The 24,850-nt window shown below is 37.9% G+C and overlaps 4 protein-coding genes across 10 annotated transcripts; 3 read left to right on the forward strand and 1 right to left on the reverse strand.

Annotated features, from left to right (window-relative positions):
* The first annotated feature begins 2,996 nt into the window (after positions 1-2,996).
* Positions 2,997-10,085, forward strand: LOC122020388 (WD repeat-containing protein 43-like). Of its 6 annotated transcripts, none has more exons than XM_042578307.1 (13): positions 2,997-3,315; positions 4,059-4,206; positions 4,302-4,445; positions 4,533-4,648; positions 5,516-5,670; positions 6,475-6,563; positions 6,687-7,215; positions 7,413-7,583; positions 8,178-8,359; positions 8,520-8,599; positions 9,411-9,534; positions 9,618-9,692; positions 9,764-10,085. In XM_042578307.1, exons 2-13 carry the CDS (start codon positions 4,111-4,113, stop codon positions 9,953-9,955), a joined length of 1,953 nt encoding a protein of 650 aa, XP_042434241.1. In that variant the 5' UTR covers positions 2,997-3,315; positions 4,059-4,110; the 3' UTR covers positions 9,956-10,085. The 6 variants fall into 6 exon arrangements, with proteins under 6 accessions (XP_042434241.1, XP_042434236.1, XP_042434240.1 ...); XM_042578302.1 differs by having other exon boundaries at positions 2,998-3,315; positions 7,407-7,583; XM_042578306.1 differs by having other exon boundaries at positions 2,998-3,315; positions 4,536-4,648; positions 7,407-7,583.
* A 448-nt stretch (positions 10,086-10,533) lies between these two features.
* On the forward strand, positions 10,534-15,998 carry LOC122018791 (putative pentatricopeptide repeat-containing protein At5g08310, mitochondrial). Of its 2 annotated transcripts, XM_042576206.1 has the most exons (3): positions 10,534-13,301; positions 13,435-13,780; positions 15,260-15,998. In XM_042576206.1, the coding sequence occupies exon 1, from the start codon at positions 10,574-10,576 to the stop codon at positions 13,151-13,153; it is 2,580 nt and encodes an 859-aa protein (XP_042432140.1). In that variant the 5' UTR covers positions 10,534-10,573; the 3' UTR covers positions 13,154-13,301; positions 13,435-13,780; positions 15,260-15,998. The 2 variants fall into 2 exon arrangements, with proteins under 2 accessions (XP_042432140.1, XP_042432138.1); XM_042576204.1 differs by having other exon boundaries at positions 10,534-13,780.
* LOC122018792 lies at positions 15,367-20,231 on the reverse strand. Its single transcript, XM_042576207.1, has 7 exons — positions 20,022-20,231; positions 19,097-19,204; positions 18,113-18,298; positions 17,927-18,013; positions 17,493-17,639; positions 16,871-16,994; positions 15,367-16,266 (listed from the first exon to the last, which is right to left on the reverse strand). Exons 1-7 carry the CDS (start codon positions 20,118-20,120, stop codon positions 15,533-15,535), a joined length of 1,485 nt encoding a protein of 494 aa, XP_042432141.1. The 5' UTR covers positions 20,121-20,231; the 3' UTR covers positions 15,367-15,532.
* Positions 20,232-23,370: 3,139 nt separating this feature from the next.
* LOC122019339 (zinc finger BED domain-containing protein RICESLEEPER 2-like) lies at positions 23,371-24,842 on the forward strand. Its single transcript, XM_042576816.1, has 2 exons — positions 23,371-24,113; positions 24,206-24,842. Exons 1-2 carry the CDS (start codon positions 23,371-23,373, stop codon positions 24,840-24,842), a joined length of 1,380 nt encoding a protein of 459 aa, XP_042432750.1.
* The last annotated feature ends 8 nt before the right edge of the window (positions 24,843-24,850 follow it).

Here is a 24,850-nt window from a genome sequence, read left to right on the forward strand (position 1 = left end):
CTTGGAAGATATTCCGAGCTGGGAAAAACCTGTACCTGCCGTACTGATCCACTGTGATAGTCAATCGGCGATTGGAAGGGCACAGAGTAGTATGTATAATGGGAAGTCAAGACATATACGTCGTAGACATAATACCATTAGGCAGTTGATCTCGAATGGAGTGATTGCAATCGACTATGTTAAGTCCAAAGATAATTTGACAGATCCTCTTACGAAAGGGTTGAGTCGAGATCAAGTATACTGCTCATCAAGAGGAATGGGATTAAAAATCTACAACTGAAAACGACTGAAGTGGAAAACCCAACCTTGTTGACTGGAGATCCCAAGATCTTGGTTCAATGGGACAACAAAGTTTCAGAAGTTGTGGTTCAGCACAGGAGATAGTTTATCTCTATCCCAATCCTAGGATGAATTTGTGCTGTCCTATAGTGAGGTTAAGCTTATGCTTTTAGTGACTTCTATACCTTATAAGGTGGAGTATGGTAGGATACTCTTGATAGAAGTGTCACCTATGTGAGTGTGAAGACAGGCCGCTTCAATGAAACACTCATGAATCCAAGATGGTATCCATGGCCAAAACGGAACCAACCATGAGAACCTAAAGTAGGTGAGATAGGTCTCTGTGTGGGTGTTATTGTCTTAGTATACACAAACAGCTCAAGACATGCGCAGCTTAGTATACTCGATAGCATTCCACTACGGAAGGTTCAAAGCCACAAGCTACCTCTCCCGATGCAGTGACTTATCGATTGGACTCTTGTAAAGTGTCAGCATGCATACACGCATTACATTAATTTCCATTCATGTGGGGGATTGTTGGATATTGGGGCCTAAATGGACCAATACGATTTTGAGGAGGAAAAATCGGAAGCCATCAATTGTTGAAAGTCGTAATTGACTTCAAAATTGAAATCTACGTTTCGCGTAGATAGATTTAGACTATTAATTTGCTCAAAACCGATTAAGGGTGAATGAGAAATTAATGTTCAAAGTCGGCCCAAAATAACGTTGGTTATTCATTAAGGAAATGCAAGGGAGAATAGTCCCACATCGGAAATTTCCGATGTGCATTCCTTACTTATTAATGATGTTGAGTTATTGGAGTTAACTCAGAAAAGTACCAGGTACTCTCTGCTCAGGGGCGAGCAGGTGCTCGCACCTGTGAGCCCGCCACGTGCGCAATGGGCGCTTAAATTTATGCTCCAGGTGACATTGCAGTGCCTACATGGCACTCGGGTGACGTGTCAGGCTAGTACCTGACATGGCAGTGCCTATGTGGCATCCTCGTGGGCAAAGGGAGATGACTGGACAGTTGGTTGGGCGAACGGATGGCAGCCGTTGATCAACGTTGATCAAAGAAGTATGGTGGATCGCTTGTGATGCGATCTAGAGCGTTGGATCACAATGAGTCACGATCTGACGGCTTGGGATGAGACATGATCTGAAGCATCGGATCAATGGATCCAGATCCGATGGCTGATAGATCTGAGGGTCACAACTCTTAGATCTGATGGATGAGATTAAAGGGGCTATGTGAAGGGTTATAACTCTTCAGTCCGGACGGCCCAGATTAATCCACCTAAAGGTCACACCCCTCCCTAAAGCCTCTTCCTTCTGTATAAATAGAACCCTCCAGATTGGAATCAAATCACTCAACTTAATCTTCTCTTCCTCAAGTATTCACTCACTCATCTTGTGCATTCAAGAGTCCAAGAAGCCTACGAGAAGGTTCGCTGGTCTCGGAAGTCGGAGTGCTACGATTCCGAGACGATTGTCGTCGTTGTATCTTGGGAACGAATTGCAACAATCCGTTAAGCACCGTAGCAGAGCAATATCGTTTACGGAGATAGTGTCGAACACTAGCCTCGACGATCAGTTTGCATACTCCGGAATTTACCGGAAACAACAGTCGTAAACGATATTCCGTACAAACTGATATGGCTACCAACGACGTTCCAACGGCCGTTTCGACCGCCGTTCCGACATCCATTCCGCACGGAGAAAAGCCGGAGAAATTCACAGGAGCCGACTTCAAAAGATGGCAGCAGAAGATGCTGTTCTACTTAACAACGCTAAACCTTGTACGGTTTTTGCGTGAAGACCCGCCAGTCGCTACGGACGGTAGCAAGGCTGCTTGCGATACGTGGACGCACGGAGATTTTCTGTGTCGCAACTACATTCTCAACGCCTTGGACAACACGTTGTATAACGTGTATTGTTCAATGGAGACAGCGAAATCTTTGTGGGAATCGCTTGAGAAGAAATACAAGACCGAAAATGTCGGACTGAAGAAATTCATCGTCAGCGAAATTCATCGCATGTTGTCCAAGGAGAAGAAATACTGTGGTTCATTGATGTCGGACTGAAGATATATTGAGCTAGTTAAAAAATTTATAATAAACTTTGATATTTGAACTAAATAATATATCCATAGGCTAGCCCCTCTACTCGGTAGCTATTACACAAAATTAATTTTCTAAATTTTAAATTTAAAATTTTAAAATTTAAATTTATACTAAATATATTATAATAGTTACGGGATAACCTGCACATATTATAATAATTATTGGATAATTTTTATATAATATAAATTTTAAATTCTAAACTTATCTGAAACTAGATAGTTTTATGTATAAAAATTACCCCATAGTTACTAGTTATCCCGTAGCAGATTAAGTGATAATTTTGAAATAAAATTATAGGGGGACGTCCGTTTGATTTGATTTTTTTTTTTTTTTTTTTTTTTGGGTAAAAGGAGTCTTTTGCTTATTTATAAAATTTGATGCGCCTTTTGGTTTTCCTTAAAAATAACAAGTAAATGTTAAAATGTATTTTTAAATAAAAATATTAAAAGGTTATTTTAACACTATTAAAAACCTCCAGATCCTACTTAAATGCTAGTATATATAAATGTTTTTAATTATTTTATTTATAATTTTAAAAATATCTTCTAAATAACAAATAAATCTTACAATGATTTTAAAAATTGACTAAATAAAAACACTAACCTAAAGTTATCGATCCCTCCCTCCTCGTCATCACCAAGACGCCCGCCGTTTCGACACTGTTGGCTGCCGACCCCCGACAGCCGACCGGCGACCGGCGACCGCTATCCCCTGCACCCTGGTGAGATATTCTAATCTATACGGTTCTGCCCGGTTCGCAGTCCACACGGCACACGGATCTCTCGCCGCACTCTTCTCCTGCTGTCCTGTCTTCTCCTGAGCACACTCTTCTCTACAAGAAGGCGGGAGAGGACAAGTTGCCGTGACTGTTGTCTTCTCCTGTCCTACCTACTGGTACCATACTCTGTAGGTATATAATTTTTTTCAAAGCCTAAAAGAAGAAACATAAAATCTTTGTTTTTTTTTCTTTCGTTTTTCTAATGGATGTTCATTTCACTTTGGAATCTGACAAGTTCAATATTGCTTTGGATATCGACTTAAGAGCCACTCTTTCATTTGGTCAAAGTTTTATCCAATGGAGATTTTTTTTCTTTCTTTTGTCCTGTTTTATTGATTTATATGTGTTGTTAAAGACATGAAAGCTTGTCAATAAATGGAAGCTCATCGAAATAGTGATACAATTTGATATGCAAGTAGACCAATTAGCACACCGTGTCGACTAGTGATCCACTGACTTGGAGCTTTTCCTGATCGATTTCTCATCCAATTTAATGCCAACTATATAATCCCCAGGCAAAGGGGACCCTTTTCAATTTCAGCTATGCGGCCGCCTACAAGACTTTTTAGAATATTGTACTCCACATTCAAAACACCCAAGCATGTTTACATGAATGTTTTTTTTTTAAATTTCAATATATTAATTTGGTTTTAGTATTCTCTAATTTAAAATGGCATGTATGTGGCATGTGAAAGAACACATAGTCATAGCATACACAACTTTTTCCGTAGTGTTAGTTTGTAACTTATTTGTATATTGTAGCATGATATCGATATCTTTGTGTAATTATTTTTTATTAATTATGTTTTTCTCACAAAAAAAACCTGATACATAGGGTTCTAACGAGGTTTAGAAACCACCTTTTGTTCTATCAGTTGGGAGCTTCTTCTTTAATCTTTATCCCATCTTACTCGCTACCATTTCAAGATGGCTATCAACTTTCATGACGTCAGAGGTCTCCTAGCGGCCTTCAGCCCCTCTTCAGAGTTCTTCGCCATTTCTTCGGGTGACGGTCGTATTAAGGTCCTCATTTACTCTGTCATTACCTGTTTAGTTTCATGTTTTTGTTAACAGGTTATGTTTTTGTGCTTATATTCTTTGAATGTGTTCACTGTTAGATATGGGACACCATAAAAGGTCAGTTGCAGACGGAGTTTTCAGATTTATTGCCTTCTGATGCATCAAGCCTTTTGTCTCAGCCTAAAAGTGGGCACCTTTCACTTGACTATACCTGCATGAAATGGGTTCCACTTGAAAGAAAGGTTTTATTTTAGATATTTCTGCTCATCATCCGTTAACCAGGACAAAACAACTTATGTTGAAAATTGCTTTTCTTATCTGCCTTTTAGAAGAAAAGAAAATCAGGTAGCTCCCTCTTGGTGTTGGGAACTGGGAACGGTGATGTTCTAGCGCTGGATGTATCTGCTGGACAATTGAAGTGGAAAATTAGTGACTGTCATCCTGGGTGCGAATCTCTTTGAGGATTATACTTTGACTTGAAATGTGCCTATATTGTGGTAAACTAATTGTCTTTTTAGGGAAAGAAAAATAGTGAACAATGTCGGTGGTGCTAGTACTGAACAATTCTTTCATTGATATATGGTCAAGAACTGTTAATGCTTTGACATTCATTATTTAGACTTTTGGTGACATTTATTATAGATCTTAGGTACAAGGACAAAGTACCATTTTTCAGCATGTCTTTTCTATATAACTGTATTTTGTCCTGGGCTTATCATTGGATGCTTAATTGCTGACTTCTCTTTTAACCATGATCATGAGGCGCAAATATCTGTACATTTAAGCTTGGCATTTCAGAATAAGCTTGTACACATTCTTGCACTGTATCTAACTCTGCATATGAATATTATATTTTTAGATATTTCATCTTCATGTTTTCATGGTAATTTATTGAACAATTTGAAGGGTTCTATTCTTTGTCACTATCACTTAATTTGTTTTTAATTCTCATGCGTAAATCCTTAGATATGGGGAATAATTATATCACTGCTAATCTTTAAATGTTCACTATACATCATAGAATATATCCATTATGAAATATGAGAACTGATGTTTAACTTGAGCGTTCCACCAATATTCTTTTTTTTATCATTCTTTCACACTGAATAATTTTTAATTATCTCAGTTTTTGATGGGTTGAATAAGTTAAAAGTTGGAAGATTAGGAATGCTCCTTTAAGTTATTTCCCCTTGTTATGATTATAATCTATAAGCCTGTTCGTATTTGCATGTAATGGTTTAACTTTTGTTCTTTCAATTGCTTCTGTAATGTTTTTCTTTATTTTGTTATGATTCCTGCTAATCATTGGCAGGGGTGTGACTGTTGTTTGTTTTTCTGAGCTTCATCGATCTGTGTACACAACGGGTGTTGATGGTATGGTTTGTGAGATTGATGCAGCGAAGGGGAGCTTCATAGGAAAATTTAGGGCATTTACTAAATCAATTTCTTCTATGGCTGTTTCTGCTGGTAATGTTTAATTACGAGACAATTTTTTTCTTCTTGATATCTTTGTTTTAATAGTGTATTTAACTTTGTGTCTTGAACTACATATATTTATTTTTGTGTATCAGAATTACATACAGAAACAATATATTATGGTATTCTAACTAATGAGGATTCTTGCAATTTGGACCAATAAAAGATCAAATCTGTTATTTTTTTTAGTGGCAAGAAATTTGTATGCCAAAAGAAACTATTTTTTTATCAATTAGCTTATTTGTCTTCATAGATATGCTTTGATTGGTTTAGATGATTCACATATTAGCTGTTGTGTTTATTTTTTTTTTATCTTTCTGTTGACATATATCATGCCAATACTGCATTTTACCTATTTTTTAATTCTTTCCTAGTTTTAGCACATAACTTTGTTTTAAAATGTTGACTTGTAGCAATATCGTGGGCAAACTCCCACGTTTTATTTAGTGCTTCTGTTAGCTTCTACATTTAGTTAAGGCTTGTGATAGTTGATGACAATCTTTCAAAAAGTGTACATACAACATTTCAGCCTGTTGTTTGATAACCCTATCGTGCATATGCAATATGTGGTGGACACATGTGGATGCATCATGCATGTATTCATTACTATGATAGTTGTTGGCACAATTCTTTTCAGGTATCGGCAGTCATTTGCATTTTCTTTCGGCAACTATTTTTTATAGTCCATATCTAATACATCTAAATGTTAATGGCTTTTTTACAATGCACATGTTTTTTATAAACTTCAATCATCGGCGATTGATATTTATATGGATGAATTTATAATCTCATCAGATGGTAAAATATTGGCCACTGCATCTGGACAGCTGAAGACTTTTGGTTGTTCTGATAACAAGAAACTACAAAAGTTTTCTGGACACCCAGTATGTTATTTATATACTTGCAACACTCTCTTCCTTCTTTTACATCATGTCCTCTATCTTTTTTTCATTCATCAATTCATTACCACTTGAATTTACTTAGCTAAACACTAAGAAGTTATTCAGGTGGCTGTTCGGTGCATGATTTTCAGTCAAGATGGGCAATATATCATGACATCTGGAGTTGGTGAGAGACATATTGCCATTTGGAAAGTAGGCGGAGACAAAAAGCAATCTGCTAGTTGTATTCTCTCAATGGAGCATCCAGCTGTTTTTCTGGACGGTAAAGCTGTACAAAAGGATGAAAAGTTTGGAGAGGGGTTTTCTGTTCTGGCCATTTCTGAAGTTGGCATGGGTTATTTTTGGTATGGAAGTAACCTTGAAGAATTGCGCCATAGTCAGCCCACAAAGATCTCAGTTTTTATGGAGCCAAAGATAAATGATTTGGGCATATATGGAGCAAAACTTCTAGATTCACCTAAAGCTGCTTCAGGACATGTTTTCCTTGCTTATGGTTCACTAGTTAAGCCTTCATTTCAGAAACTGTTGGTACATTATGGAACAGACATTAAATTAGATGACTCCAAAGGTGGTATTCTTTTGCCAATTGACAGCTTTCCTCATCCTCAGAAGCCACAAATGAGGAGCATGAAAGGTACGATTTACAAAACAAAAAAATATTTAGCTTCGAGTAAGTGGTTTGTGTTGTTAAATACTTGAAATTTGGAAAAGGACTATTTTTTTGCAGCCTATAGTTACATAGTGCAACCCTACTTTGATTTGATAATTACTACTATCTACTTCCTACTTTTATGTCGTCACAGGTGTCTTATTTTTGTGTTGTAGGAACGGTTACTGCACTAGATCGAACAAATGCAGAACATGCTGTTCTTCCAATTCCAAAGCTACATACGCATGATAAGAAGAGAAAGCATTCTATGGCAAAATTGACTGCAGATATTGAGGATGCTATAACTGATCCAATAATCAAGGAAGTGAAAAAACAATCAACAGATAGAAGAGGTACAGTGTTTATCCTTTTTTAATGCATAGATTATTCTTAGAACATTTGATTTTGATCCCATAAACTGTGAGATGAAATGGATGATTTTTGCTTAACTATGTTGTGTTTCCATACAAACTTAGAAATCTTCTGAAAATGCTCAGATAAAATAATTATAACAAATTTGTTATGCTTGAGATAGTGGCAGGTAGAGTCTAATAGAATCAGTTGTCTAGTTGTGCATCAATGCTTGTGAAATAGCTAGCTGAGGAACTGATCAAATGCGCTAAGAATAGGTTGTTCCATATTATATGGCTATATCTAACAATAAAGAGACTTTCTGATAATGATGTTTGATTTTAAGTTCATGTTGTCGATCTATTAGAAATATATTTAAAATAAATTTCTACGCATTTCTATAGAAACATATTAATAATTTTGATACTGATATTAATTGCATGGATGAAGTTGTGATTCTGTTAGCATTTTCTGAACTTGGAATGAAATGTGCTCTTCATATATCTTGATCAAACTCAAAAGTTTGTTGACTTTGGAGTTTGACAACTTAATTTTTTCATTGCCATCTTCGAGTTTAAAAATGTTCACTGGTGCAGTTGTCCTGCAAAGAATGGAGGAAGATACAATATGCTTAGAAGATAAGCTGAGAGAACTGGGATTTATCAGTGACAATGATTGTTCCAAGGAAGCAAGTGATCCAAGTAGTCCTACTAGTACTTCTCTAGATCTCTACAGTGGCGACATGATATCAAGTGATGCAAAAATTTCTTCAAGGAAGGTCTGTTATGTCTCTAATGGGTAGACAGTATATTTTTTTTTTTTGTAATTCCTTTTCATTGTTACCAGTTGAAGTTTAGGTTGCAATTTAAGTTAAATAAATAAACATGTAAATTGAGATTCTCTAGATGTAACAACTGACTAGTTTGTGCTATGAGTAGATAAGGCTGCACGTCTCGTCCATGAACTCTGCTGATGCTTACAATTTCCTTGAAGACCTTATTTCTGCTTGGAGGAAAAGGTACTCAAGGTTTTTTTTTTTTTTTGTTTGAACTAATGATGCTTGCAGTTGGGGCTTTGTTTTGAAAAATGTGATTCTATCATTTCTGTGAGATTATTGACCAAATTTCAGTTGCCCCATGGAAAATTGGTTAGATTTGTTCCGACTGTAGGGATCTTCAGTTATGTTTTTACTGTTTGCGCATGAATTTTAAGCAAAACAAATACTATAAGAATTTACTTTTCAGCACACTTGAAACTATGCTCTTACCTTCATCTGTATTCTTGTGTCACGGCATATGAAGAGGTTTTTGTTAACAAGATCCCAATCTCATTGATTTACTAGAACACTTTGCAGTTGTTGCCAAGTGATAAAAATAGCTTATGCTAGGGAATTATAATAGCAACTATTAGCAAATTTGGTTTTTGCCACTGTTAAAGTCAATCCAGGAACAATATTTCAATATTTTATTTAGATTTTCACTTGTCAAGTCGCACAATGATGATACTGGATTTGACTTGAGAGTCACGGTGTTATCTGATTTAACAATTGCATTTTTAAAACTAATTAATCAATCAGAGTGGAACTTGGAAGAGGTGGAAGAAGATCAAGATAAAACAATAACAACTAATTCTTATCCCACTAGGTACTCGGGTTGGCTAAACATTATAGTTAATATAATCAAAATGATTTAATAACTGAAAATAGTTATTAATGATATAATCTCATATAAAGTTCAATAGATGGATAGTCTTTATATAGCAGATATTAGATAGTTGAGATAAACATGGTTTGATAAAGATAATTGTGATGAAATCTTTTTCTTTGACAGAACACCTGGTTTAAAGAATGTTCTTCAATGGATATATTTTATTCTGCTAATGCACGGTCAGTTTGTTGCAAGTAAAGATTCATCAGCTGGAATGCTAGATGCTCTGCAAAAGGCATCTAAAAATGTACATTCCTTGTTTGTGTTTATTTGAGAAAACAGCAACCATTTTGAGTTGTCTGATCATTGCATCGTCTTCTTTTACGGCAGATGATAAGGTTAAGATGTGCGTCCATCAATCATTTACTGAAGCTATCTGGTAGAATTCGACTAATCATGACTCAGGTATCATTCACATCCAATTTTCTGAACTATAAATTTGTTATGCACTTCAAAAATGGTTGCTTCCTTTTCAGATCGATAAAATTGGTAAGAAAGTATCAATGGATGAGCACCTCGGCGAAGGTGGCAAAATGCTGAGCGACGATGATGAAGATGTTGGTTTCGATGATGAAAACAATGAAGACGAAGAGATTGATGAGATGTTGTATGGAGAAGATGAGAGCAACAGCGATGACCATGATGACCATGAACTGGGTCAGACATGATCGCTCTCTCGAAGTTCCTTTGTACTTGATTAGATATATGAACACTCTTGAACTATGTATTTCAATGGTGTGCGCGATGTGTATCGAAGATTGAGATTCAATACCCAACTTCTACGGAAAATTTTGTTCAGTATACAATTTTGCAGTGCTAAAGGCTTTATCATCGTTTACTTTTCTTGAATTTGAATGAAAATACTGAATAGAAAGTTATTGAGAAAATTATGATCATAAAATTATGATAAATGTGCACGTTGAAAGATTAAAAAAGATTTATTACTAATAATAAAATAATAGTTATTGAGAAAAAATTTTGGAAGACAAGAGTAAGTTTAAAAAAATAAAATGAAAAAAATTATTTACATTTTAATAATGATATAGTAGGGAATAAAATTTAATAATCTTTATTCAGATTGATGTAAAGTTAAAACTTTCTTGAACTTTAGGATGTCATGTCTCTCGATATTAATAGAAATATTAGGATTCTCTTGAAATTAATAGAACTTGAAGGTGTTTTTTTGAAAAGGACGATAAATCTTGCGCGTATTAATTAAAATCGCATCGAGTCCTACTTCGTCCAACATTTGCTTGGCGAGTTCTGGTGAGTTCTCGGAGTTCAAAATGCGGCTCCATCTCCGCCGCGCGATGACCGTGCGATCGATGGCGGCGGTCGGCTTCTTCTTCTCCAAATCCAGATCTTGCAAACTGCATCCCCTGCTCAACTTTAACCCTACCGGCGGCCTCCATACTGCGCCTTCCCCTATCGACGCTCCCCTCTCCTCCGATCACCTCGTCCACCACCTACTCGACCTATTCTCCAAGACGCCTGGCCTCCGCGACGAGGAGAAATTCCACTCCCTCGGCCGGCACCTCGTACCATCCGCCGCCGAGGTCGTCATCAAGGGCCTCGCGAGCTGGCGCTCGGCGCATGAGTTCTTCCGGTGGGCCTCGGCGCAGCATGGGTTCCGCCACACCTGCTACACCTACAACGCTATGGCCTCTGTCCTCTGCCGCGCCCGCAGGTTCGTCCAGCTTAAGGAGCTGGTCGCCCAGGTGCTCGATGAGCGGTGTCCCATGACGCCAGGTGCGTTAGGGTTCTTGATTCGCTGCCTTGGTAGCCAAGGTTTGGTTGATGAGGCCCTACTTGTATTTGATCGCGCCAGTATTCTTCATTGCGTTCCCAATTCTTACACCTACAATTGCTTGCTCGAGGTGTTGGTCAATTCACGCTCAGTGGACGAAGTGGAATCGAAATTTGAGGAGATGGTGGTCGCTCGGAGACTGGAGCCGGACAAGTACACATTTACTGCCATTTTGCAGTCATACTGCCGTGCAGGAAAGTTGGAAGAAGTGTGGGACATCTTCAATAAGATGAAGGCTAAAGGCTGGGTAGACAGGCACGTTCTCACGGTCCTTATTATCACTTTTTGCAAGTGGGGAATGGTCGATCAAGTCTCTGAAATGGTCGAACACATGGAACGCATGAAGATGGCACCGAATGAGAAAACCTTTAGTGTATTGATACATGGACTTTCAAAGCAAGGGAAACCAAATAAGGCACTCGAGATGTTTGATAAGATGAAACGTTCAGGTTATAATGGGGATCTTCCACTCTATAGTTCTTTGATTGAGGGGCTTCTCAAGGAGAGGAATCTTGGAATGGCTCGAAATGTGTATGTGGAGATGAAAGAGAATGGAATCTCCCCAGACGTTCATTTACTCAAATTGATGATCTCGGGTTTGCTTAGAGAAAAAGAGTTTTCCTCTGCATGCCAGTTATTGGAAGAAGGTGAAGATTTAAACTTGTGTAATATGGTCTTTCACTATAACACTGTTCTTGATGAGCTCATTAAACATGGTGAGATAAACAGAGCATGTAAGCTACTCTGTATGATGCTGAGATCTAAAGGACTGTCTGTCCCAGAGTTGGACACCGATGATGAAATCAACTGCTCGACTGAAACTGTCAGTGATCAATTGTTTAGAATAAACCAACCTGTTTGCCCAAATGCTGATTCCTACAGCATCGTGGTTTGTGGTTTATGCAATGCCAAAAATCTAGATACGGCCTTGATTCTCTTAAACAATATGATAGGAATCGGGTGCAAAGGAACACTTTTAATGTATAATAATCTTATACATGAGCTATGTAATGTGGACAGATTGGAGGAGAGCTATGAACTTTTGAAAAGAATGGAGGAGAGTGGCTTTTTGGCCACAGAATTCACCTATAACTCAATATTGTATTGCCTTTGTAAGAGGGCGGATTTGCCTCCTGCACTTGACTTACTAAGGGTGATGCGGCAGTATCACCATGTACCATGGATAAAACATTCTACATTAATGGTGCAGCAACTTTGTGAAAAAGGAAAAGTACCAGAAGCTGCTGGATTTTTGGATGAGATGACTGCTCTAGGTTATATTCCTGATATGGTGTCTTATTCTGCAGTTATTGATGGATTGTGTAAATCTGGAGAGGTCGACAAAGCTTTGCAGCTCTTCCATGATATATCATCAAAGTGGTATCTTCCAGATGTGGTTGCACATAATATTCTAATCAGTGGTTTTTTCAAAGCAGGTAGATGGCACGAGGCATTAGAGATATATGAAGAGATGTTGAAGAAGGAACTTGTTCCTTCTCATGTGACATACAACCTTCTAATCGATGGTTGGTGCAAGGCCAAGGATATTGACAAGGCTCTTGCTTGCTTCAGAAAAATGATAGCTCAAGATAGGCCGCCCACTGTAGTTACTTACACAAGCTTAGTTGATGGGTTGTGCAGTGAAGGAAGATATGAAGATGCTCTTATGTTGTGGAATGAAATGCGAGAAAAGGGATGTGCTCCAAATCAGATCATATACACTGCTCTTATACATGGTCTTTGTAAGTGTGGTAGGCCAGATGTTGCTATTGTCTATTTTAATGAGATGAAGGAGGAGTTTGAGCTAGACCACTTTGTTTATTTGTTGCTGATAAATTCTTTAATTGCCAAAGGCAATTCAGTTAAGGCTTTTCAGCTTTTAAAGGAAGTTCTTGAAAAGGATAACTTTCCTAGTAATAGTCCTAAGGCCTTGGGTCTAATGAAGAAAGCAGTAAGCAAGCTGCTCGAGGATGAATCTACTTCTTTGGATGTAAAGTTACTTTTTAAGAGCAAGACTATGCCGTCAAGGGTTGCTAACTATCTCTATTGCCTGGAGTGATATAATTCACAATTCTAATTGGCTTAGCAGACAGAATTTTGCATTTGCTGGTAGGTTTCGTTTGTTTGTTCTTGGTTATAGGTCAGCTGCACCATATCAGCAGGATTTTATTTAATCCAGATGTTCAACTCGGTATACTATACAGGAGGTACATATTTTCGGCTGAAGTTCAAAATGTTTTTCCCCCCTCTAATTGTCAATGTTACGAGACATTACATCAGCCTCATAAATTTCATGAAGTTTGATGATCACATCCCCTTCTTTTATATAATGTTCGATAGGCTTGTTTTTCGTCCCCGGGCTATGGTGCGATGGTAAGAGGTGAAATCTCACCCAGCACACATTACACCTAGGGAGTTTGAAAAAGTTGTGACGTTGGACAATCCGCCAAGACCCATCTTCGTTCCCCGATTTACGCAAGTGGCTGGTGGAAAAGTTTCGTGGGACAAGTCAGTCACTTCTAGAATTAGTCAGATCATAACTTACAGGATTAGTTGGGTCATAAGAGTTGGATATCTGGATCACTTCTAGAATTAGTCAGATCATAACTTACAAGATTCGTTGGATTATAAGAGTTGGATATCTGGATCACAACAAAAAAAAAACTATCCAGTTGAGGTACCACAGGTAATGTTCCCTCACCGATGCAAACCTTTTTGATATTGATAATTTATTCCTTAGGTATGTAGCAGCTTTTACTGTTTTCATTTGAATTAAGTCATTGATTTGCAAGTATTTGCTCTACTTTCTTCCTTTATTCTAAACAATATTGCCATTGTTGTCCCGTGCAATCATTTATCTAGAAGTTCGAATGAAATATCAATGTACCATTTACCCTGTATCGATGTGCTTACCAGCACAGACATACAAATTTTACAGTCGGTAGTCCATTAAGTTCCTTGGTCTTTATTTCTTACTAAAGATATTGTTGAGCGATCCCTTTCCATTACAGATTTTACAGTTTAAAATACTCTCTCATACAAATTAGGTAGGATTTAGATTGAGATATATAACCTAAATAGATGATTCAATCCAAACGAAGCAGTAGCATGCCACATACAGGCCATTAAATGGGCAAGCAAAGACTTGATTCTTTACATTTAAGAAAGTAAATTTTCTTTTTTCATTCCTTCATACACATTTAGATAAGCACCCAGTCTTTGGAGATTTTGGCAAAAAGTTGTTCGGTGGGGGAGCCCCTATTGCGTCTGAACCCCTGACCTCATGAATGTGATTGGATTTCCTGATTTTTACTTGCAATAGCACCATTAGCTCCATTGGAACTTGTTCGCTTGGGTCGGTGCAATGGTTGAAGCATGGGGTGTTGTCACATGAAGTCTTAGGGTCGAAACTCAACACGTCCAAACATGCCTTTCCCCATGCCTTGGCCACCTACGCTAATGACTATTAGCCACCGGTGATTTATCTCCTCCGTATTGACTTAAGGACGGATTAATAGGGATGTTGGGGCCGCTGGGACGAATGAATCATCTTTTGCCATATTAGCTCCATTGGAACACTTAGCTTATGATAATGGCTACAAAGGATGTATTTCCCATCAGAGGGAAGCGGATTCGGTGAATTCCTCTGTATACCATATTGTTGTGTGCTAGAACTACCAATGCTTACTATACATTGACTGGAGCTAATGCACTGGCTGAGTCAGATCCAGAAAAGCCTCGCTCAAGATAGAACTCCACATGCTGTGCTTCTTGAGTCAGATCCTACCTAGCTATTTTTGATTTTTTTTCCCCACTTTTTTGTGACTTTTATCGTTATATATCATATAAACCTGGATGCTCAACCCATGTTAGGGCTTTTTTTTGTGCAACTTATTTTATGATTATTTATATTTGCCTATTCACTATAATGCAATATTTTTTTGTAGGTCTACATGTGTACACTCCAATGTTCTAGTAGATAAGAATCATAACAAAACTAAGTGCCCACAATTTGATTTAATTATCATGATGCTAAATTATAAAATGGAAATAATTTCTAGTAATATTGTGAATACACATGATTTGATTTTTCCAAGAAACAGCATTAAGTTGTTGGAAAAAATATAACTGACAGTAAGGCATCTAAAATGTATACCTTCAACAGGTGGCCTGAAAATTAATACTCCAATGTACTCACTGTTACTACGCCAAAAGGGCAGCCAACAGTCAATTTCTATACAAAGGTGAGCATTGCTCAAACAAGACGGCCGATTCAAGAAATGGTTGAACTAAAGTCGATAAATTACTGACTACAAAGGTTTTACATGATGGTCAGCAAAGTTCATGAAATACAGGAGATTAGCACTGCAAGATAGTTTGCCAACACGGCATTAGACTACACCTATGGTAGCAGCTCCATCTCCATAAGGCACTAATTCTATCTAGAACTTGGATTCATACTGAACGAAGTCTGCTCAGTAGAGATATTATTAGTAGAGGTGAATTGCGTAAAATATTCCTGAACCCTGTCAGTATCCTCAAAAACTGGAATGTCACTTGTAAGCATCTTGAATGCAAACTCGAGACACGGGTCTGACCAAGGGCTGGAAAATGTTGATCCATAAGGCTTTTCATTACCACTTCTTCCGAAGTGAATCTGTTGCACAGTTGATGTGTCACCTATATGTGTGTTTCTTTCAAGCTCATTTGCTGCTTCAAGGTCTTCAAATTGCATCTTCTTTTGTTGGTAGAAGCTCGAATTGGATTGATGCGGTTGATCCAAAGCAGTAGCTGTTTTTTCCTGTAGCTGAGAGAAAGCATCTGCTTTAGCCCTATGAGAATTTCCAGCTTCACTAGAATTTGTAATTTGATTGTCCCTAAGTGCAGCCAATCGTTTAGATGCTCGGAGTGGTTTCTTGACAGGTTTAACGGATGCTCGGATTGGCTTCTTGATTGGCTTGACAACCTTTGAGATCGTGTCCCGCAGCTCGTTAGCTCTTCTACGCTTATTAGGGCGAGATTGCCTTCGTTTCTTTGGATCTGACCTTACTGAAACAGGCATGTTTTCATTCCATTGTCTGAGAGAAGGTGAATGCTCTACCTTTGAATTTTCTCCATCTGATTGTTTGGGATATGGTAAACTTGTGTTGTTAGTGGAGTCTACTGCTGCACCTGCAACAAGAAGATAAAAGAGAAGAAAATTCAATAGTTAACATATTTACAATATAAAGAGTTCAAGCTGCAGTAACAATTTAGAAAATCATCAACCAATTGACATCTCTCTCCCAGCATGCGGAGCTCTCTCTGTCAAATCAAACTATGTTTGAAGCTTTACAGTGAGTCAATATGATGATAAATGTTGCGCCCAGTTGTCTCTAATTTTCTCTTGTACATTTTTATTAAACTATTCCCTATAAGCAGCATGCTAGATAGTATCATGTAGCCAAAGGTCTACACACACAAAAAAAAAAAAAAAAAAAAGGATTTGAAAATTGTTTACCATCACCAAGTAGGAGAAAAGCAAGTGCTATTCTGGAGCTGGAGTCCGTGTTTTTTTATGAGTTCTACATTCCACCCAACCAATATATTTTGGTCGCGCTGACTGGTACCACATGGTGCTTTGAACCACAAGTATCACACAAATTTATCAAAAGATTCGCTATTAATTCTAAGGAAGAATTCCTCTCCTTTACAAATGCTAGGGCAACCAACTTTAATTCACAGGTTCAAACAAAAAAAACCCCAAGGCCAAGAGAGGAACCTTCTGTTAAAATACCTGATATATCGAGTGATTTGTTTATATTTGCATTTATCTTCACACCTGAGTCAGGACTTTTATCTGAAAAGAGACTTCTTTTCGTACCATTGCTTTGCCATTCTAATCTCTTGGATGTAGGAATCTGCAAAGAATAAAGATTGAGACCATGATACACAACAAAACACTCCAAATGGATCTACTAATACCTTACTCATCAGGTTAAAGATTGTAATCTTAAAAGAACATCAGGTTGATGGTTAACCATTTTTGTAGGCTGTTTAAAACTAGTTGAAAACTAAAAGGTGTAGCAATTAACAAGTGGAATATGTATAAGCTAGTCCTGAATCTAGGTGACTAATTACCAAGTTTAACCATGCCAATAGCTTCATAGCAAATCTGCACATAGTTCATACGTGAATACTCAAATTGGAGAAGAAATGTGTGCCTGCGGTAGCACACAATACAAATAGTTAGCTAGACATCAGCAGTTGATATGATTCACTACTAAGAGGGTTCCATAGCGACTTTTTTTCTCTCTCCAAATTGCCATGTAGAAAGCAGTGTAGTTTAAAATGCCATTGTAGAAGTTACATGAACTTAAGGTGCAGATATATGTCAAAGAGATATGGAATGAACTTACATTTAAGTCCCTCTCTACAGTATGTGGTTCCTTTGAATTTCTTTTTTGTGGTTTAAGGATACATTGTCTAATATCTCTAGTTAGTATAAATCGATGAGCATCCTTCATGGACCGAAACTCATATCCACTGTCTGGATCAATGTGAACCTGTAAAGGTACAGCATAGAAACAAAGATATAAATGAGATGATGGTATTAAATAACAAGGTAGGAACAAAAACGAAATTACATCACCTCAGGAAGTCCTTTGCCTTCTAATTAGAAAATATGAGACAGGAAAAAGCAATTGAAGAAGAAAATATCACAGTACAAAAACTAGATCAATAATGGTACAGTGAAAAGAATTCTTCAGCATTTTCAAGTAAATATTGACTGTCAATCCAAGTAGGAAATATATTTGATTGAACACATTAGCCATTCACTTCAATTTAGTACCTTATATTCCAAATTACCAAGTTTAGACGCTCTGATCTCAGTAATCCATCCTTTAGGCAAGCTTTTTGAGCCACATTCAGTTAGAACCTACAACATAATGCAAGTTAAACTTTTGCTGTGTAACTATGAAAATTCAGCTTCAGTGGAAACATATTGACTATTACAGAAGTTTAAAAAGGCACAAACATTGTCGAAGGTGCCATCTTTGATGGTACTCTCCGGATTGGTTGGAGAGCTAGCTTTCTCATTGTAGCTTGAAGTGGTACTCCTTGTCTCTCTGGTTGTAGGAGTTAAAATCTTTGAAGCACTAAGATGCTGCAATAACTTTTTTTTTGAATAAAATCTGGACCCAGTGGATGGATTGTAATAGCTCTACAAGAGGAATGAGAAATGTGATTAAGTTACTGTAAAAAAGCATTTTCTAACCACAAAATAATTCAACCTATTTTATGTACAATATAAATTTATCCTACCTGCTATCCTAATATCACATTAAAGTACTGGAAGCACAACAGACATAGGTGAATCTTTCTTGTGCAAATTACTCCTAATATTAGAATACCATCTAAAGTTGTATAGATAAATGCACAATCTTAATGGAATAATTGAGCTTGAAAGTATCAGTTAACAATAAATCATATTGAATTAATCAGAAAGTAAAAGGATGTTTACTTTTTAATAACTCAGCAGTATTTATGAACCTAAAGACCTGCTCCTGTACAAGGCAAATCGACAAAAGTATCTTACATCAGAAAATAAGACATTGCACTATTCCCATAATGTGAGAAATAAAAACATATTTCATTCTCTGATTAACAGAATATAGTTTTTTTTATCTCTTTGTTAATAACATGCATACTAGTATAAAAATAGAATGAGAATGAATGCCTACACAAACTCATTCGATTATCTTCATAAAAATAACTTCACAGGACAGTCTTCTAGCTTTAAGGAATCATCAATCAACACAACCGTTCATGTCCCAATCACCTTCCATTCTTCTAATCCTATTGTTTTCGACCATGTGAAAAGAACAAATAAAAATATTTCCATGTGTTAACTTGTATTGTGATACATGCAACAAGCAATAATTTCAAAAGTGATTAGCAACCAAAAACCTTTATCAAATTATTCAATAATATAACCATTTATGAAAACCAAATCAAACACCTTTTTCTGCTTTCCATTGCATTTTCCACCATTTTGAGTTTTGATCTCCAGAACCCATCCCAAAGGCAACAATTCAGGATCATCTTTTCCCTCATTTGCATTTTGATTCTGTATGGGTAAAGCATGTTAGAACATATCTTACAATTGAAATTATAAACCTCATCTAAAGCTTGGCATTTCTTTGTCTGAAAAAGAGAAAAAGTGGGAAATTGTTCGGCATCTAAAGTTCACAATCACACTTCATTTTGGAACCTTATGTGATAGTTGTAACAAGTGGGAAGTTGTATAACTGGATAAGTAAAAACATTAAGGGAAAAATGGATGCCTGAACAAAAAATACCTTAGATGTATAATAGGCTATGTGAGATCAGATTGCTTATTAAGAGAACTCAAATATAATGGGATATACATTTTGATGCCTAGAGTTGGGCTCTTTCATTTTTTTTTAGAGCTTGGTTGAACCAAGGCTAACCTGCTCAATTGAAGAGATAAATATCATAGATACCAACTCTACCGCAATTCCAAACACTAGAATCATTTTGGGAAAAAAATCTACTACATTGGTTGATTTCAACTACAATATCATAATACAAACACAAAAATAAGGCAGGGACAACTCGAAGAAATCTCCAAGAACATTGCAAATATCAAATCTCCATAAAACCCTAAATCTCTCTTCCGTATTCTTCCCTGAATGCTAGCAAAGTCTACTCTTTTTCGCGCCTTCGACAAAAAGCAGAGTCCTCCTACCAAATAAAGAAACAAATCCCGCATTCCGAATCTAAAATGCAAAAAATAACACTAGGGCAAGCAAAGAGATCCACAAGCTTTGTAATCCACGCAACAATCGTTCTCGGGAATCAATCAACTCCAAGAAGAATCGGAAAGAAAAGAGATCGAAAAAGGGGAGGGAGAGAAGACGAACTTGATCTGCCAAATCCTTTTCTCCTTCTTCCTCCACCGTCTCTGCCTGCGACATCCCTCCCTCTCCCGGCGCGAGCTCCGGGAGATCTTCTGTCTCCATTCCCTAACTAAATACCTCTTTCAGGAAGCTCCTCGCCGCCGTCTTCTCCTCCCTCCCCCCGATCGCTTCTCCCCCCTCTCTCCCCTCCTGGCGGTGCGAGGTGGGACAGTGAAGTGTGTGAGGGAAAAGCAGAAGCAGCCCAAGATAGTCATGGTCGCCAAGTTTCTTTTAGATTCGTTCCAGCGGTAGATCGAACGGGCGAAAAATCGTAGCTTTTCCTTCTTCGAGGAAGATGATCTGATCTCCCGATCTCCTCCTCGTCTTCAATGTGGCGCCGCATTATTTGGACGTCGGTTAGGCCATGAAATGACGGTTTTGCCCCTACTAAAGACCACTTTGTTGGAAGCACGTGGCGGTTTATTATTATTCCTATTATTATATATAAAGAAAAGAAAAACTTTAAAATGACCGCAATCAGCAGCTATTTTCCTAAAATGCTTCCAAATATTTTATTTTATTCCTCATTTGTTTTAAATAAACATATATCGATTTAAAAGAGAGATTAAATGCAAAACGTTTTCTTTACTTTGAAGCAATGGAAGACTTACATCAAGCAGTCCATCACTTGTTTAACCACACACATCCACATTATTTAGTTTCTTTCCTTCTACAAACACCGAACACGATCCGTTATGACAAAGCACGTACGGCGAGCGAGCGAGCGAGCGACGGTCACGGCTTCTGGTGGCGTCCTCCCTTCCGGTCGCACAATGTCGCTCCAAGCGTGTTGTAGTTGGTATACCGGCTGGGGGCCGACGGCGGCAGCAGGAATCCCCGCGGCTTGCAGCCCTTCAAGTCCCTAGTCCTGAAAGAGGGCCGGCGAGCAGTCGCCGGGAAGTCGACGAGCCGGGGGTGAAGCTCGGGGCGGCGCCGCCCCGAAGGCGGCCTGGCCGCGGCCACCGCTTCCGGCTGGGAAAGCAGGAGGAAGAGCAGCAGTAGCAGCACGCCGGCGAGGGAAGGAGCAGCCATGGTCGGTCGAAGCTAGCTGAGAGAGCGGACCAGTGCTGATCGGAAATGGAACACGAGAAGGCGCGAGATTTATAGAGAGGAGGAGAAGAAGGAGGAGGAGGATCTTAAATGGGCTCGTGAAGGCAGGTGACGGGGGGGATCGTACAGCTCAACGACGGCCAGCGAGGAGTGAGACTTTGGCGTGAACGCCTGGTCGCCTCTGCCTTCCGGAAGGATGCTCGTGCACTGCATTTATAATAATAAAAAAAAAGATCCCAGGAAATTCAGAAATAATAATAGAAATAATAACAAACTTAAAAGTGCTGTAATCTGCCACGTCAGCACTCGTCGCACTGACATGGATATATGATGCAAAGTCAACTCGCCCGGGTGATCTAGCTAGATCCGCTGTTGGATTAATGCCAACTAACAGTTTGACTTTGCAACAGTTGACTGTGGAGAAAGGCAACCGTTTCATTATTAGCCAGGTGGAAAGTTGGATGCCTTGGTTAAAGATGTTGAGATGGACGCGAGGAATATAATCAAAAGTCAAAATGAATTTATAGAAAATTTGAAGTTTTTTAGTGAAATTTATTGATAGTGAAAAAATAAATAATTTCATAGGATGTTTTTTTTGCTCGTCATTAAATATTTTTGAGAAGTTTTAAATCATATTATTGTTATCCTTTTTTAGTATTTTAGATAAAAATGTTATAATTATTAATTGGCTACCCGTAATAATGGTCAAAAATAATAAAGTAAATTAATTGCTCACGAAAGGGACATGACCATTAATAATATAAATTAGAAAATAATAATTGAAAATTGTATAGCAATAATTGTTTCTAATCCACTTAATAAATCTTTATGTATCATTAAAAAAAATAGAAATAGAAAAAAAAAAAAAAAAAGAGTAATTGCAAATAAGACACATGATATTTTCTTCTACCCAAAAGGAGAAAGATCCGGAACACAAAATCCGCATCCGAGTGGAGTGAACTCCCTCCGCTTCGCTCTCCTCCACCTAGGGGTGGCAATTTTCCCCATGGGTTTGGGGCCCCGTGGGGAAAACCCGAAACGGGGGCGGGTTTGGGGAGTTAATTCGGGTATGGGTTCGGGTTCGGGGATTTTTAAAATCCCCGAAATTAAATCGGGGCGGGTATGGGTATGCTATCCCCATCCCCGAACCCGCCCCAGTTTTAATAATAATAATAATAATAATAATAAATAAATAAATAAATAAATGTGAGATAAAAAATAAAAAAAAACTCTAATTCCTATTTCCTAAACAGGTTACAGGAAACCCTACGCCACTCCATTCGACATTTCGGCGCTGTCCTCGTGCATCCATCTTCCCTGACGCTGCCGGCTGCTCCCTTCGCCGACGTCGTCCCTTCACCGGCGTCGTCCCTTCGCTGACGTCATCCCTTCGCAAACGCCGTCCCTTCGCATCAATCTTCGCCGACGCCGCTCCCTTCATCGACGCTGTCCCTTCGCCATTCACCCTTCGCGCATCGATCTCCGCCGACGTCGCCCCCGTCATCGTTGGTTCGTTGATCGCTCCCTAGTCCCTACCTCCTGTCCAAGTTTGATCTTTGCTCTAGTCTTCTGTCGACGTCGTCAGCGTACACATCCTTCGATCCTTGTATGTCATCAACACTTGCTCCCGTTGTCAGTGACTGTGAGGTGAGCCATATTTCAAGTTTTTGTCATCAACACTTGCTAGTCAAAGTCATTACTCATTAGAAACGTTGTTCTCACCTTGATGCGCATGCTCTTTCAAATGGAAACGAGAATCTAGCAAGATTTTCCTTCTTTCCATCTTGATCAAGGGTGAAACCAGGCCTCATTACTGAATGTTTCAACAAATTAAGCAGTTAATTACTTTGTTATGTTAGAGGATCACTATTGCTAATCAAATCATCAATCCATGTTGCTTTGGCATAAAAACATGATGTTGATAGTTATGTTAAACTTTATTTATTCAAAATTTTAGTAGCTCAACAACTTTCACAGTTAAGAACATAAACAAACCTGGCAGAGATAGTGAACTAGTGATGTCTTTTTTTCTCTTTTACTTGTATGATAAAAGAAGACAATTGATTAAGGATATATGCTCTCTGATAGATTAAGATTGTGCTGCGTTTATAATGATTAAGGATATCATTCAATTAAGAAGACTTTTCTTTAAAAGTATGTTCATAAAAAAAAACTCATCTATAACATTACCTTGTTTTATTAATGTAGGAATTATGTGGATAAGTAGAACATGATTTTTTGATATTATGATATATTCTTTCAGATGGAAATTAATGATAACGAGGTTGAGGGTGCTATGCTAACTACTCCAACTGTGGGAAGTGAAGTTCATGCAGCGACTGAATCGCATTCGCAAAATGAGAGTGTTCCAATTGAGGCAAATGAAGCAACTCTAAATAACACTTTAGATGTTGAAATTTCGGGTACAAATGGTGAAAAGAAAAGAAAATTTAGATCTATTGCATGGGATCATTTCGAGAAAAAATTAATTGAAGGAAAATGGAAAGCGGTCTGCAATGATTGTAAGAAGATCTTAGGTGGTGAAACTAAGAATGGTACCAAGCATTTACTTGACCACATGAAAACATGCTTGCACAAAAAACAGAAGACCATACAACAATCTCTATTGCAGCCAACAAAATCCAATGATGGGACAACGCAGCTTGGGACATACCATTTCAACCAAGATCAAGCAAGGGCAGAGCTTGCAAATATGATTATATTGCATGAGTACCCGTTATCTATGGTTAATCATGTTGGCTTTAAAAGATACTCTTATGCACTGCAACCAATATTTAAAGTTGTTTCCCGGAACACAATCAAGATAGACATCATGAAGATATTTGAGTATGAAAGAAATAAAACAATGAAATTATTAGACTTAAATGCTAGTCGGATTGCGTTGACAACTGATATGTGGACGGCAAGTAATCAAAAAAGAGGATTCATGGCGATCACTTCACACTTCATCGATGTTTCATGGAAATTACAAAGTCGGCTTGTCAGGTAAATTTTTTTCTCTTTAACTTTATACTTGCATTTACCATTAATAGTATTACTATTATCATTACAATGTATTATATTTCTTTTTCTACTAGGTTTATATATGTGCCGTGTCCACATACTGCTGAGGTCCTTGCAAATGCACTTGTTGATTGCCTCTTGGATTGGAACTTGGATCGTAAGTTATCTACTTTAACCGTTGATAATTGCACAACTAATGATGCTATGATTGAGCTTATTCTGGACAAGCTTCCTCCGAGTTCACTTATCTTAGAAGGAAAATTATTTCACATGCGGTGTTGTGCCCATATTTTGAATTTGGTTGTGAGGGATGGACTAGAATTAATCAGTGATAGCATTGAAACAATTCGTTATAGTGTTGCATTTTGGACAGCAACACCAAAAAGAGATGAAAAATTTATTGAAACAGCTCGACAATTGAAGGTTCCAAGCACAAAGAAACTAGAACTTGATTGTAAAACACGATGGAACTCTACATATTTAATGCTTAACACTGCATTGGAATATGAAGCTGTGTTTGCTCGCTTGAAACAACGTGAGACTTTATATAAAAGAGTTCCCACACAAGAAGATTGGTCAAAAGTGAGAGATATTTCTTCCAAATTGGAGATGTTTTTTGATGCCACAGAGTTGTTTTCGGGGACCAAGTATCCCACTATAAATCTTTTCTTCGCAACTATTTGCGATATTAAGTTGGCAATTGGTGATTGACTTCTCTC

This window comes from Zingiber officinale, chromosome 9A (assembly GCF_018446385.1).
Source record: "Zingiber officinale cultivar Zhangliang chromosome 9A, Zo_v1.1, whole genome shotgun sequence".
In the NCBI taxonomy this organism is placed as follows: Eukaryota; Viridiplantae; Streptophyta; class Magnoliopsida; order Zingiberales; family Zingiberaceae; genus Zingiber; species Zingiber officinale.